Below are 15,869 nucleotides of genomic sequence, written 5' to 3'. Positions count from 1 at the left end.
CCCCTCTTGTCTGCTTGTTTTAACTCAAGTTAACCACCAGATGGAGCATCTCGCCCTCTGGTGTGTTAACGGCAGAGGTCACCTGTAGAAAAGTGGGAGCGCTGAGGTCAGAGAGGTGAGCAGGACAAATGAGATCAAAGCAGGACAATGGGGCCCTTCATTCATTAGACGGGGATACACAGCTGGGAATTGGGGGATTTATCAAGAGGATATGAATGAGGTAGCTACAAAGGCCATGTGTGAAAAGTGAACCAGTTCATAGAGGAGAAGGTGTGAATTAAACGCCTTTTTATTGAGGTCATTAGAGTATCACCTCACTGCTAGCTTGACCCTCGGTACTTAGCAGTAGAACTCCAAGGCACCGGGGGGCGGGAAGATGAGCTGCGGCCACAGTTCACCGGCTCCTTTCAGCTTTCACTGGGTGACACTGTTAGCACTCCTCTAGAGCAGTAGTTCCCAACTGGCCCAGCCATTGGGTCCAGATTATGGCCTTAGATATTAGGGCATGGTCCACATATAAGATGAATTATAACTTATTCAATTTTATTTCATAAAATGTAAACAACACAAAGGCTGAGAGCAGAATGAAATGAAACATACTGCAAGAATAAAGTGCAGTTTTTTAAAGCTAAAGTAAATTAATGACACTGCAACCAGAAAAGTGCATATAAGTGTTTCAAGATGAGTGGCATTAAAACGCTGCAAAGGCACAGCATGTCACTAAGCCAAATAATAAGAACAGGGCGATAAAATAGAAGCTGAACAGCAGGGAACGGCACTTCAAAATTTAAAAAAAAGCCCTGTGCCAGAAATCCAAAATAAAAAGTGTTTTTTTTACAGACTTGACATGTTCAGGAGTCACTTGCAGTCCATTCATAATGGAGGCACAACCCAATTTTGGACCCCAACACACCAGTTGGGAACCACTGCTCTAGACCGATGTCCCCTGTACTGTTGATTAAAGCAGATTTCTTTTAACTCTAAGTTGACCGCACTCATGACCATAAATGAGGGTGAGTCACTGGCTCCTATAAGCACCAGGGGAGTAATATTTATTCGGCCAGTCGAGCAGTTAAGCTGTTGCACTGACCTGTTGCTTTGGACAATTAGATCTGCCTTTTCCCGTACGGGGGTTATCAGCATTTGTGAGTAGCATGCGGGGACATTCAGAAAGCCTTACTGTGACATCTTAAAAAGAGCTTTGCACTCAAGTGCACACTTATTTCTTGTTTTTCAAAATGTGCCAAAAATTTGCTTTTATGATAGAGTGATAAGAGGTGGCCTGCTGTACCAGGCCCAATGACATTTGTCATACTGTACTTTAACCAGTCTTTCGCAAAAAGCCAACGCTACAAATCTTAGAGCTTTGACACTGCCGCTCCAAAGACTTGTTGAAATAACCATGCCAACTTTACATGTGGTAGTTTCAAAGATCTCTACCATGGCAAGTTGTATTGTAACACTATTCAAGACTCTAGAAGAATATCAGTGAATCCAGCCCTTTTACATTTTTACAGTACATCTTTGTGTACGACAGAATGAGTTTATAGGATCAAGGTGCAACATCAATAACTATAGAAGAACTAAAATATTTACAGCACAACCCAGTCCCTGGGCCTGCATACCATGATGTGTGTTGCGCAAACGTTTAAACAGTAAAAACAAACAGTATGAACTTGTATAAAATGTATCCAGAGACACCCTTTCTACACAATGGTAGGAAGATTTTTAATAAGACTACAGTACTAAAAAGTTTTATACAGTATAATAACAATTAACACAGTGCGTGTGTGATGTGATTTGCCTTCAGTGATAGTAAATGTTTTAAATGAAGGTTACAAATCCAGCATTAGACCAGCAATCCGAGTCATAAAGTAAGGTTTAAGAGTTAACTGTGGTGTGGTTTCCTCTCTTTTGTTTAAACTGCGCTGTAAAATCTGACATGTTGATCTGACTTAAAATAATCTTGGAAATCGATTGCCTCGAAAAAGGAAAGTAAACTTAGTTAATAATCTTAATTCGAGTTTACCTTATATATGAGTGTGTAGTTTACTTTAAATTTAGCTGCATTTACTTAATTTTGTGAAGCTGTTACAACTTAAAAAAGACATCAAATTATCTTAACTTTTTTTTTTAGCAATTTAAGTAAACCAAGTCAGCCTGACTTAACTTGATCATGACAAAGAGGATTAGGTGGGAGATCTACGAGTTCTTTCTTTGTCGACATGTTCAAGTTCGGTTTACTTTAATTACAACAACTTACTGACTCATTTTCATTAAACCTGTCATTTTTAAGTTGCAAAATAATCACAAAATTAAGGGGAAAAAATATTAAATTTTAAGTAAACTCAACTTATTAAAAATCACATTTTTCAAAGCAATCGGTTTGCAAGATTTGTTTTGAGTTAAAATCAACTTTCAAAATCAACAGATTTTACAAACAGACTGGTTTTACAGAGTGCATTTTGTGCTCAGTCACGCTTTAAGTGCCATGTCACCATTGTCAAGTAAAGTCACAGAAAACTAGCACACGGCTGCAGCAATTTTTTTCAAGTTTAAAAATGTGGTTCAGGCCAGAAGCTGTGACAATCACTTCCTCATTACAGTATGTGCCATGTGGCGGAGCCGCGCTTTCTGCCTTACAGTACGGGTTTTTCTTTGTGTCCTAAAAGGACAAAAGCAGGTGCAGCACAGCGTTGAGGAAGGCGGACCAATGGGAGGAGCCGTTGCACAAGTTGGCACTCAGCGGCTGCGCTGATTGGTCAAGAGTTGTGTTTGGGCGTGGTCTCTGTGGAGGCGTATAAAAGCTCCCGGCACAGCAGCGACCAAGCAACCAGTGTGGACACGATCAGAGGAGCTGCGTGAATTATAGTTGCCACTTGGTTGCTGCAACTTTGAGCAAAGGTCACAGCACGAGAGGGAAACTGCAGTTTAATATATAGTTTTTGTCGTTTTACTGATGCTGTGACGTTGTTAAGCGCTAAGTGTATTTTCCGCGTGCCTCCGGTCTTCTCTCCAGTTGACCAATGCTTCTGCATCAGTTCATGAACGGAGCCCTGGAAGTCATGCATCCCACAACGCTTCAGAAAGACACTACTTTTACCAAAATCTTTGTCGGCGGGCTGCCGTACCACACGAACGATGCCTCACTGAGAAAATACTTCGAGGCCTTTGGGGACATTGACGAGGCTGTGGTGATAACGGACAGACAGACCGGTAAATCCAGAGGATACGGCTTTGTGAGTACAAAAAACACACCGGCCCGTGCACCACAGTATCAGCCGCGAGACCCACACATAACTTACAACACCACGATACAAGTTACTTATTTGCTGTAATTCTGCCATAAGTTCCGGTCATTAAGGGACTGGTCTATATTCTTCAGAGGAGGGGCGAGGCTGCAGTGTGACTTCGTTTTTGTTTTTTTATTTTGATTTTTCCTAAAGCTGCAAATATTGTTCCCTGAAAATGCACGACCCTTCCTCCACCATAAATTACAGATTAGATATTGAAATCTTACTCAAAAAAGATAAAAGATAATATCCTTGAGTTGAAAATAGCCTGAAAAATGTTTTCACCCTTGTCGTGCGTAGTGGTTAGATAGTGCGAACTGTTTTATATTTAAAATGAGATATGAGTGACTTTGATGAACGATCACATTTTAAGTTCAGATTTGGCTATATTTATTTTTTTAAAAGCATAAGTGTTGCACATGATGTGTCCAAGGACTGTCGGAAATTTGAAAATCCAACAAAAAGTTTTGTTTTTACAGTTTCAAGCTATAATTAAACGGTCTTATTGAGGCGATTTTTAAAGAAAACCTTAAACAGTCTTAAACTGTAAATAAACACAAAATACAACTACATGAATTTTTATGCCCCTCCCCAAGCCAAAATGAAAAACATAAGTCCCGTCCCAGTGCAAAAACATTTTTTAAAATGCCTCCCCTTTTTTTGCACATACACTCCTCTCATTAATAACAAATAGTCCCTGAAACAAGACAATAGACATACCTGCTCTATTTTCTGTATGTAATGATTCAGATACATGTCAAAGGTAATCCCCCACTGAAGCTTACTCGCATAATTGCACAGCACTTCTGTTTTTCCGCCTGGCTGGCTGTTATTTTAGCTTAATGAGGATGAGGGATCACACAAGTTGATGGGTAACTAAGAAGATTATATTTCAACATATGTCTGATGTCCAACCCCCTCAATGGAGTCCCCCCTTACTCACCCCTGAGCAGCCCCAGCTTATGGCTTTGGAAGTGTGTGTGAGAGAGAGAAAGAGAGACAGACAGTGTGCACTCCTTACTTGCTTTATATGGTTATTTTGGAGCAGTGGGGAGGCTGACCTTGCACACCCTGCCCTCCATTGTCAAGGACCAGAGCAGTCGGCCGTAGCACATGATTTGCATCACATCTTGGCTGCTGAAAGAGAAATTCCGACATCAACAAATTGGCTCTCTAGTAGTGTACAAATTTATGTTAAATTCCCCTTTGATCTTATCTTTGTGAGCGTGGACACCAGTCTGAGCTGCAGAAAACACTTTGAAGTCCATAAAACATAAATAATTCGTTTTACCTCGTCCAGCCTGCCTTGTGAGCTCAGTTGTAGGGTGAGGAAAAGTGCTATTTACCGCTACATTAATCACTAGTGATTATTGGCCACAGTTGCTTTAAGTCAGATTAATGAGAAATATCCCTTGTGGTGTCTAATTTACAGTAATAGGTGACTTATCCGGCTCCATGCAGACAACGATAGTTATTGACACAAAGAACAGAAGCAGCACGAGAAATGCAAATATTTACCTGAACCTTGAAAAGACACATCAGCACTAATGCACTGTCAGGCCAAAGAAGGAATGGAAAACTGTTATGTGTGCGTGTTTATTTCTGAAGGCAGAATTGTGAGACAATTGCTCTCGGTGTTTACACATCAGCTCCCTAACTCAGAGAAAAGCTGTCCTGTGAGTTTAGCTGGTATCCAACGGCTATAGCGGCTGGTGTTTCAGGTTAGACAGGCTCGTGGCGATGTGGGCGCTGTGGCAGCTCAGCACTCGGCTCACTTTTTGTGTGGCATGAGGCAACCTGCTTGTTCTGATTTGCGAGCGTTCCAGTTGGAGAGGTAGCTGGCGGCAGGAGGGGAGGGAGGCACCCCCAGAGCTGAGCACACCTTTTTTCTAAACACACTTTAGAGGTGGATTAGTAGAACCCCCCACCCCCAAACCCAGCAAGGCTCTTCATAGTGTAAACACAGCCTCACTCCTTCCTGTGTGTTCACAACACAGACCCTGCAGTGGGCTTTGTTCCGGTTCCTTCCACTATGTAGAGGCATACTGCTTTTAAAAAACGTCATTCTATAACAATGCGAGTCGCGGTGGCCTACATTCGCAGCTCGGTCCACACACCGAGGTGACTGAACCCTCTGAGTTGGCAGAACGTGGCAATCAAAACAGAAGGACTCGTCTAATGCCAGGAGGGAGAGAGGAGGGGTGGACTAATACCAATCTCCTTAATATTTTGTCCCTAATTGGATAAGCTCCTTGTTGCTCTTCCCAGAACCATATTTCAGCAGGTCTGCTCGTGGCTAAGTGGCAGTCAAGTGGCTGGCTACTGCTGCTGTGGGCAGTTTTCAAAGGTTATAACTGTACTTTGTTCGTAGTTTCCCCTCTTCCTCAGAGAAACCGAATTTAAACAGTGGAGAGCCTGCAGGGAGGGTTTTATGTTGAGACCAACAGACCCAAGTCCTGCATTTTAAGTGTTTTTGTTTTGCTTGAATAGTTGATATTTCACCAGCCCGGGGATCCCACGCTACCTGTATGCTCGTCACACGGGATAAATGATTTTTGTGAGACCTTGTTGATGAGTCTGACTCTGTCACCAGGTGACGATGACAGACCGAGGAGCAGCAGAGAGAGCCTGCAAGGATCCCAACCCCATAATTGATGGCAGGAAGGCCAACGTGAACCTGGCTTACCTTGGTGCCAAACCCCGCAGCATACAGACAGGTGAGATATATGTTGTCTCAATTAATTCAACTACTAAATAGTGGAAATAATGGTGCTTCCATTCTCATCAAATAATGGTAATATAGTATAGATAAATTCTGCAATAAAATGGGTTTTAAAAACTAGAGCTGCAAGTAGGCATATCAGGGTTTGGGTAGATTGAGACAATACACACTATCCATTCTGGCTGTTTGCTTATGGCAAAAATCCTAAACACGTCGTCAGTGACGACATCACGATTACTGATCAACTTTTCAAACCACACGAATGTACTGAACAAAAAGAACAACTTTTCAACAGTGGATTTTCTTCAACTTAAATTATATGTCAACTGAGAAAAAATTAAGTTTAGATAAATTAATAAAATAAGTAATATATAAATACAAACATGGCACAAGAGGAGAGTAGAGACCCCACACTGTTGGCATAAGAGCTGTGGACTGAGATGACTCAGTCAGCTCGCATGAATGAAGTGAAATATTATATACATGAATATTTTTCAGTATTTTCCCTGATTGTCATAATAAGACACTTTTATTTTTCAATGGGCGCCTTTAAGAAATATGCAAGAGCAACATTGTGAAACAGAATGCTGCACAGTAATTGTTTATCTTGATTATCTTGTTTTCATGAGCATTACCAGCCAAAGTGGTAATTGAAAAGGATTAGAAATAAAATTTAAATTAAATGAATCGCCTAGTCCTACTGTCCATTTGCAGCATATTTTATTTCTACATACTACATAGCTTTCAGTTGTGGTGGTCATGTTTTACTGCTGCTTATTGCGCATTTGTAACTGTTGTTCCACTTGTGGAAGGTTTGAAACAGGCACTGCCTCTGTCTCCCCATGCCCTCTGTGTATTGTTCTGCGGTCCTCCTCTGTAAATGCAAATGTGTGTGTCTGACAGCCGGCCTCCTATCTTCCAGGCATATCCATCGGAGTGCAGCCCATTCACCCAGCACTCATCCAGAGGCAGTATGGGTAAGTGAGCGGGAGTGGGCGCTTGTATTACACTCTGTGGGACGCCACTAGGCTACTATTTCTTGGACAAACAGGGCCTCTGGAGAGTACATGTCAGTTTCTGTGTCCACATGCAACCCCAGAAGAAGTCTATTAGCATATTTGAGTTTTGTAGGGCTGGGTGATGTTTCACATATCTGCGGTAATAGAAGAGCATTCCACAGGCCGATGTGTGACTCACTTGTTGACTTCTGTCAGGAGCCGCTTGGCTTGTCTACCTGCCTGAGTGGGCTCTGTCACTGAGAAGGCTTCGTCCAAGTGGCTGTGTTGTAGAAACAGCCTGGAGAGCGTCTAGGAGCCGCGGTCTGCTGAGCAGCTAATGACCATTTCACTGCAGTAATGAGTCTCTTCACCCCCTGCAGCTCTCAGATATCATCCTGCACCGCCATGTCTATCAAACATATGAACCTCTGATCTGTCTGAAGGATCAAAATACCAGGAGAAGTCAACTTAACTTTATAAAGTGTTTTTGTGTACTTGCTTTGACACAGAGTGCTTACAGAAATACAATCCAACATATATAACTAATATTGTCTGTTTCCACTGTTTTAGGACATTTTACAGTTAACATGAGAAATCCATTAATTGAAACAGAAGATCAACAGATAATCTATATATAATGACTGTAACTATTGTTGCGGTCCATGATATATTTTCAGGGTGGAGCTGAGACATTAAGTTGATCAGCAGGAAATTAACAGGCAACAAAACTGATGTGAATGAACTGAATTATAGTTATCCATTGAAGCCATTCTCAAGCATTAATGCCAAAATTCCCTGAATCAAGCAGAAAAGTGCAAACTTGCCCTCTGGGTAATTCTAACGGCATGTAGAACTATTTTCTGATATTTCATGAAATAAAATTTGTCCTAAAATAAACTCAAAACAGAACTTGAGCATTAATATATAATGAAGATAATCAGTACTTTCAGTTCTGTCCAGTAAATGACTTCAAGTATGTGAGTGCTTTGTGGAATTCCCAGGGCAGTCCACAGGGACAAAAGATGCATTTGGTGGTTTTGGAGGTTGATCAACCCAAAAAAGGCCTACAAGAAGTGTATTTCAGCTTCTGTAAGATCTCACTGGGTCTGAATGTCAAAATTTAGAGTCCATTTGGGACATATCCCATCATGTTCCTAGCCCATCGGAGGACATTGGAAAGTCCCTCACAAGTCTGTGCTCCTGCCTCCATAGTAAGCACTGATGGCAACAAAACCCCAAGGGTTTGAAATGTGGAGCACAGAGCTGCTTTGAGGCATGCGCCTGACAGGTGTTGGCTCGTATTACAGCCTTCTACACCCCCTTAATCTCCCATGACCACCACCCTGGAGACGTAGAGAGGCGCACGGCGCACCTGTCTGCCTGCCTCTGTATGGCGGGTGACAGACGCAGGCCTCCCTAAGATGCAGAGCGTACAAGTGGCTTTTCTTTCAACCCCACCCCCTCAATACCCCTTGACAACATATGGTGTGAGGACGTGGTCTGAAGTAGGGTTTGGAACAGTGCTGGCCGGGAGCCTTGCGTGTAGTGGTGGTGGTTCGGATTTGCCGCTGTGTATGTGTGTGTTTAGCTGTGGTCAGCAGATGCTGTGGACTGTGAGGGCCAGAGGGGGTCAGTGAGGCCAGGAACATTGTTTTGATGGGGAGGGGAGGAGTTGTCAGTGTGCTTGCAGACTCATCTCCCCTCATGCATCACCTCCTCCACTCCGTCCACTTCCCTACACTTTCCCACATCACATGTATCCCTTTTTATTTCTTTCAGCTCTGACTTTTATTCCAATTTTTCCACTTAAAGTGCTGCCACTACTGGTGTGTGACTCTGTAAACTGACACCTCTGTGAGACTGAGAGAGGAGGCGGGGGGAGAGGGGTTAAAGAGGAGATTGAGGGGGAGGGTATCTGGGGCTGTATTCTGGGACTAATGCTTAATGAGGCAGTGTGCTCCCTAGGAAACTCACCTCTACAGGTGCCAAACAAAACACCTTTCCTCCCTCCTGCTGCCAAAGAATATTCACAATCCTCTCCAACAAAGAGGGAAGACAGGAATATCAAGTCGTCTTACAAGTATTGTGAGGTGTTGTTTAATTCCCCCACCCAGTCCCGTTCCATCTGTTTTCACACTTTGTGCCTCAGTGAGTCATGCGCTGAAGGTCATTTGTGTTATCGTGTAGAAATATTTAGCTGCTCGGTGTGATATCGCCCAGGATTTTCACATCAGCTCATTATGCTGCCTTCGTGGTAATGATTATTTCAGCCTGTGTTTGTTTATGGGCATCAAAATGTTTTCTGATGAGCGTGTGGCTCTTGTGTCTCAGCCTGCCATCCACAGAGTGACGCTATGTCAAACCCAGACTGGCTGTCAGCACAAAACCAGCTGACCTATGATCTTCTGGATGTCATCCACATTCCCCTGCCACTGCCCCACAGTCCACTTGGCATCTGGCATCTCTGTGGCCCCGGGAGCTCGCTGCTGTCCCCAACTTAATGTGCTCCACGTCCCTCTTTTCTCCTAATATAGAAGCTTAAATATTAGCTCCCTCTCTCTGTGCAACCTAGAGATATAATATAGGAGTGCTTTGTCTCTCCGAAAGTCCCTCTAGGCTTGCATTATTTACATTATTTTCTATTCCACTTTACCTAAACAAGGTCACTTGATTTTAAGCCTAGATTATGGCAAACGGCCTGTGGCAACACGCTGCCAAGGCCACGGAGAAGGCAGGCTCATTATACATGACGTGAGTGAAAGCACATATGCCCCACAGCATTAATGTATGGTCATCTTTGAAAGCTGTGCATGACAGTGAATGCCTCTTTGTATGTAGCTCAATAGAGCTGTGAAAGCCAAGTGTAGGTTGCACTCATGGATGGGTGGAGGTCACTTTCATTTGCTTATGCTTACTTGTTACATGACACTGTTGTCTGGTTTTATTTCACATTTTATCACCTTTTTCCCCTTCACTCGCCAGATGTGAGCATTCGTTACTTATTTTTCTCAGTGTTAGAAATGTTCTCCTCACGGTGGAAGAATCTGGCATTTATGCAGGTTTCTTTGCTGCCATCAGCTTTACTCTGTATACGTTTGTCTGTTTTCAATGTCATAGCATAGGTAAGACTTTGTTTGCTATTCTGCTATTCTTAATTTTAAAGAGTGTGATTACACATTTCTCTACCCCCAAGGCTTCTTCATCATGCCTTAGTATTGACTTAATGAGAAAATATGATCTTGGTTGAAAACCTCTGTGTCACTTCGATAAAAATCAAATTTCGCTGAGCAGATGCCTCAGTTGGTTTGTTTTTAGCCACCTAAAAAGGCCCCAACCTAAAGAAAGCAATATCAGTTTAAGTGTATGCTATAATTAGAATATTGTCACAGCATTATCTTAAGGTCACACAGGCCTTTCCGACAGTGAACTGAAGCCGTTATCTCAAAGCCAATAGACACGATCTGCAACAGTTATTTTACTTCACAGAACACTGGAGTTGCAGGTGTATGACTGCCTGGATTGATTAGTGTGCAAGGTAATGCGCAGAAAATATTCCAAATATGGTGTATTCTTAAACTGACAATGATTTTTGTAGGCTTGAATATGTTTTGCTGTGGCCCCTGTCCACATCAGTATATTGCTTAGCTTTCATGCCGTTTGATTTGGTTTATCCAAGATGCTTGCAAAGCAATATAGTACATAAAGTAAGAACAGCAGATAGGTCAGACAACCGTCTTTAACAATTTGTCTTTAAATGCTACAGTTACAGCTAAAAATGACAACAGAAATAAACAAGTTTGTTGATTTCACATATTTCCACACTTGAAACAAAGACATTTTTCACAGCAGATGTTTTGACATTTCATAGAAGGAAAAGCACAAGTGAAACTGATAACAAAAACAATGACTCATTTACATAAAATGGCCCGGTAAGATGTTTAAGTGGGCCAGCATGCACAACACCAGAGCCCCCCTTCAGTGGAATGCTGCCATCTTAAATGCAAATTAATACACCTGTGCTTTTCCTACTATGAAAAGTCAATGTCAGTATGTGCTGCATAAAAGGTTTGTCACCAGTTTTCTGCCCTTAAGTAATAATTGTTTTTACTGGAAATGCATTGCTGCACAACAACCTGGCTTCATGTTCACGTCCTATCACCTGAGGTCATTTCCATACACTGCAAAATATTCTAATAGGAAATACAAAAAGGGTCCATTTTTCAAATATTAATGTTGTGAAGTTTGAAACGGTCTCTTGCTGACAATAATCACTGCCCTCCTGTCCAACCTTCTGCCATGGTTGCTCTGTGCTGCCAGCTGACCAGTGTACCAGCAGAGGATCAGAAGATGCCCACAGTGCAGGACTAGTCCCAAGAAGGGGTTTGACAGAAAATGTCTGCCCACCCCCTCCTCCCTCACCTCCCTCCCTCAGCCAGCCTCTCTCCAAGGTGCCAGTGATGGCTTGAGAGTGCAGTGCGGTTTGCTGTGATGGATTGGAGTGCCTTTTTATCTTTTCGCTTTTCGTGTGATATGAACTGAAGAGGTTTGGTTGATTGCGGTGTGACTCTTTCCCTATTATGGCATGGTTTGGGGTTTGCAGTTGTAACTGGTGTGTGTGTGTGTGTGGGTGGAGAAGGGAGGGCGTTGGAGAGGAGGTGTGTGTGTGTGTGTGTGTGTGTGTGTGTGTGTGTGTGTGTGTGTGTGTGTTTGTTTGAGAGCCATGACATCCCAATCCATGCATGCTTACATCTTTTGCTGTGTCAACTTCACGGCTGCTTCTCATTACTGATCCTCTTCTTCCTGGATTGAGTCTGTAAAAAAAAAAATGTAAATACAGTCAATGAAGGGAAGATTTTCATCAGATTGAGATGCAGCTGAAAGAGTGTACATTAATGTGAAACTTGTTGTGACTATTTCATCTTTGTATTGGGGTGTGTGTTTTTCCCCAAATGCTTAATATCAAAGACAAAGGCTCTCAGAAAACATCAGTTACATCATCCATTTAATACAAGAGGGGGTCTTCTCCTCACTGCCACAACCATCCCTCCCTGCAGACAAGAAAACTCAGGAGAGATTCAGGTCCTGACTAAAAATAGACTCCTCTAAAGCCCTCTCCCCTTCCCTTTTCCTCCATGGATAAAGTGACAAAGCAAAGACAGAAAGAGAAGGAGAGACGGCACAGTCCCCAGACCCCACAGCTCTAATCAGCTACATTTGAAAGCCGGCCCACGAGGCCTGGCAGAGCCTGGCACCCAGCCCTGATGAGCTCCCCCGACACCATTACCCCCAGCTAGCTTCATCACCTGTGATAGTCTGCATGAGATTTACACACCAAGTGAGAACGAGGCAAACTTCTGCACAACCTTCATGTACTTCCCTTTTTTTTTGTCTGCGTGTGTGTTTGAGTGTGTTCAGCAAGTGAAGAGCAGCAGCTGTTAAAACACACTGTTGATGCCTGAGCTTGAAAACCTGCCAGTAACGGCTGACTCTGTCATTCACCCCTCCCCTCCCTACTACCTCAGGAGGCCCTACCTAACAGGTTTTGTAGGTTTCGCTAACTGACACAGACAGAGGGTTGAGTCACATTCGCTTCCTAACCTCCTCTGCCTATTTAGTCTTGAATAACGGTGGATATCCGTGTGAGAACTCTCTAAGTTCAGAACACCAGCAGAGAGTTTATATTCCCAACACGCCCGCCCTCTGGGAGCAAAGTAAACATTGGAAGCCCTGAGATCTGCTCCGGTGCTTCAGCTCCCCGCTGTCTAATAACCCCCTTGTTTGGTCTTTGTGTCTGTGCACAGGTTGGCCCAGCCATACATCTACCCACAAGCCTATGTGCAGCCCAGCCTGGTGCTGCCCACTCAGGTTTCCAGCTCTGTCAGCAGCAGCCCCTTCATGGACTACAGCGCAGCCTATACCCAGTACGCCCAAGCAGCCTTTGAGCAGCAGTACCCATATGCCGCCTCCCCGGCTGGCTTTTTAGGCTACAGCTACGCCACCAGCCCCACAGCCACCGCCGGGCCGGCTGCCGCCGCCACAGCTCCAGCCACTGTCCACCCCACCCTCCCCTCCGCCGCTGGCCCAGCCCAGGCCTTCCTACACTACGCCCCGCAGCAGCACATCCAGCCTGACCGTATGCAGTGAGCAGTGAGCCTATGAAGGGAGACGAAGGAGCGGTACTGGCAGAGGAGGAAGGGGTAGTGCTCGCTGACTTTTGGATAGAGGATGGCAAAACGCTCTACAGGGTGACCCAGCTATCATCCGCAGGGGCTTTCAGGAAAAAGGGTGGGACTATTGCACTATACGATCAGGGTGAACCTTTGCTCATTGGTTAAAGGGTTAAAAGGGTTGGGAGGGGACTGTTGAGGTTCAGGTTGGGAAGCTAAAACAGCATAAAGTATGTGGTCGCTTCCAAGGGCTTCCAGAAGCTGACACTTCTTTTTTTTTTTTATTATTATTATTATTTTTATCGTCCTTTGTTATTGTATTAATGTCATTGTTGATGTTTGTTTGTATGCCATTATTATCAATGTTATTATGTTTTTGGCTCAATCAGTGGAAGTTATGTGTCCATGGTACATATTATGATAGGAGAGCTGTCACACCTCTTTCCTCTCGACTCCAGAGTATCTGGGGCAGATATGAAGGGCACTGCTGCTTTAGGACACTGGTGGTCAGTCACATGTGGGTGAAGACGGGGTGGTGATTTTGGGAGGCATACAGCCAGCCACTCAGCCTTTCTGTAGTCCCATCCTGGTGCCATCCGCAGTGAGGTAGAGCACCGAGTGCCCCACGAACAAACCTCCAGCGTTCAGCTCCACACAGGAGGACGATGAGAGATTTCACCTAAAGGACAAAACGGAAAGAAAAGACAGTTTTGAGACTGTGATGTCAGGACTACACGTTCTTTTAATTCTTATTAATTAAAGAGGCCTTAATAAAAGAGAAACTCCTTTTTGAATCTTTTTCAAGCGCTCCCCGCCACCACAGAACCAAGTGCAGAGAGCCATTTGTAACTGGCCTTTCAGCAGTCAGTCGCATTAATCTGTCTTACTTGGGTCTTGATAATTTCAAATGGATGTAGATAATCACATGCAGTATGTGGGCAACGGGGAGCAGGAGCGCCATTACTGAAAGGTAGCCAACACTGAGCGCAAACACCAGTGTACTTTTTTTCTCCTTTTCTCACTGAGATTGCCACAAATTGTTGCTCTCAAAAGGACATTCATGTACAGCAAAAATGTTTTCAGTTATCAAGTACATTTACAATATTTATATGTAGGTATTTATATAAGGTACTAAGTTAAAATAGTTTTTTGTTACTATGACTATAGTTGTGGCACTGATGCCATTTAACCTGCAGAGGCATACCTGCAGATCCACAGGTGTCGTATTCATTTTGTCTTTTTGTCCTGTCACCATGTCAGTGGATTTGCTTTGGTGCACGGCAACTACAGTAGATGCTCCTTTGTAGATCCTCGATCAGTTGCATCAGAAATTCTCTAGATTTTTTCAATAAAGATGTCTTTTACAGTCCCTTCAAAGAAGCCATACCAAAAAAAAGAAATAAAGATTTGTACTTAAAAATGCCTCTTGACTTATTCTTTGATTGTTAAACTGAAGCAGCAAAGATTAAAGGGACAATTCAACCTAAAATAAAAAAAACATATTTTTCATCTAACCTGTAGTGCCATTTTTCAGTCTAACTCGTTTTGGTGGTACCAAGTTGGGGAGATATCAGCTGCAAAGATGTCTGCCTTCTCTCCAGTATAATGAAACCAGCTGCCACTTGACTTATGGTGCTCAAGGTGCCAAAAAATACATTTGATAACTCAACGTCAATGTCTCTTTCCAGGAATCATGGCCTAATTTTCTCCAACACTCTGCAACTCACACCAAAACAATCTAGATACAGGTATGATGAAAAGTACTCATTTTTTGATTTGGGGGTGAACTGTCCCTTTTAAGTTAAAATTGGGACCTTAATCCTGTCACCCATGTTCAAAATGCAACCACTTGTGTTTTTTGTGTTATTGCACTCAGTGTTGCTGCATTAAGAGCACTGATCCTACTGTGGTGATACTGTGAAAAGCCTGTGAGGTGACAGGGTTCACTAATGTATGTGTGTGTGTGTGTGTGTGTGTGTCTGCGTGTGTGCGCGTGCCTGTTATCAAGGCTGTGTGTGCTGTTAGATCCTGCAAAGGGGGAGAGGGGAGCAAGAGGCCCCAACTTTATCAAGCCACAACACTACCACCTGCCAGGGGTGCTGGGTGTTCCCTTGGCCAACACGCTTATTTTCGTGCTTTCTCACCGAGTTTTGCAACAAAAAAAAAGGAGTTAGTCAGAACGGGGTTTGAAGCCCCATAACCCAGGGCTGTAATCAAGAGGGTTTTTTTTTTTTTCACTCTTCTAAACAAGCTCAGCTAGATGTGTCCCAGCAGCGTCTCTACATGTTTGTGCTTACATCAGCTACTTTAGAAGATGTGTCACTACTAAACCTCACTTAGGCCTGGAGAACAAAACACAGGCAAGGTTGTTCAAAATAAAAACACATCCATTATCTTTTTGTCCTTACCCAGGGTGTAATCTATCCACGCAGTAATGATTTACAATACAGCCTTGAGTTCAATAGATGTTTTTGTGGTGCTTTGTTTTGATTGAAATCCATTCAGACCTTATTTACTCATGAAATTAATTATGTGCCTTTTCATTTCAGTGAGTTTATTTCATATAACTGTATACTGATCTATCATAGCAAGGTTTTCTTTCAGCATGCTAAGGTTTTTAAAGGGCCGCTCCTGCTATTTAGTAGCCTGCTGTATTTCAGTTAAGTTCAGAGACGTACTAGAGGCAGAT

At 43.2% G+C, this 15,869-nt stretch overlaps 1 protein-coding gene across 1 annotated transcript; it reads left to right on the top strand.

Annotated features, from left to right (window-relative positions):
* The first annotated feature begins 2,817 nt into the window (after positions 1–2,817).
* LOC121955178 (RNA-binding protein 38-like) lies at positions 2,818–14,602 on the top strand. Its single transcript, XM_042503025.2, has 4 exons — positions 2,818–3,239; positions 5,887–6,010; positions 6,938–6,992; positions 12,815–14,602. The coding sequence occupies exons 1-4, from the start codon at positions 3,027–3,029 to the stop codon at positions 13,155–13,157; spliced, it is 735 nt and encodes a 244-aa protein (XP_042358959.1). The 5' UTR covers positions 2,818–3,026; the 3' UTR covers positions 13,158–14,602.
* The last annotated feature ends 1,267 nt before the right edge of the window (positions 14,603–15,869 follow it).

This window comes from Plectropomus leopardus, chromosome 2 (genome assembly GCF_026936395.1).
Source record: "Plectropomus leopardus strain MGB_pleo_1.0 chromosome 2, ASM2693639v1, whole genome shotgun sequence".
NCBI classification, from domain to species: Eukaryota; Metazoa; Chordata; class Actinopteri; order Perciformes; family Serranidae; genus Plectropomus; species Plectropomus leopardus.
Note: the sequence above shows the minus strand (reverse complement) of the source record. Positions and strands in the feature narration are given on the sequence as shown.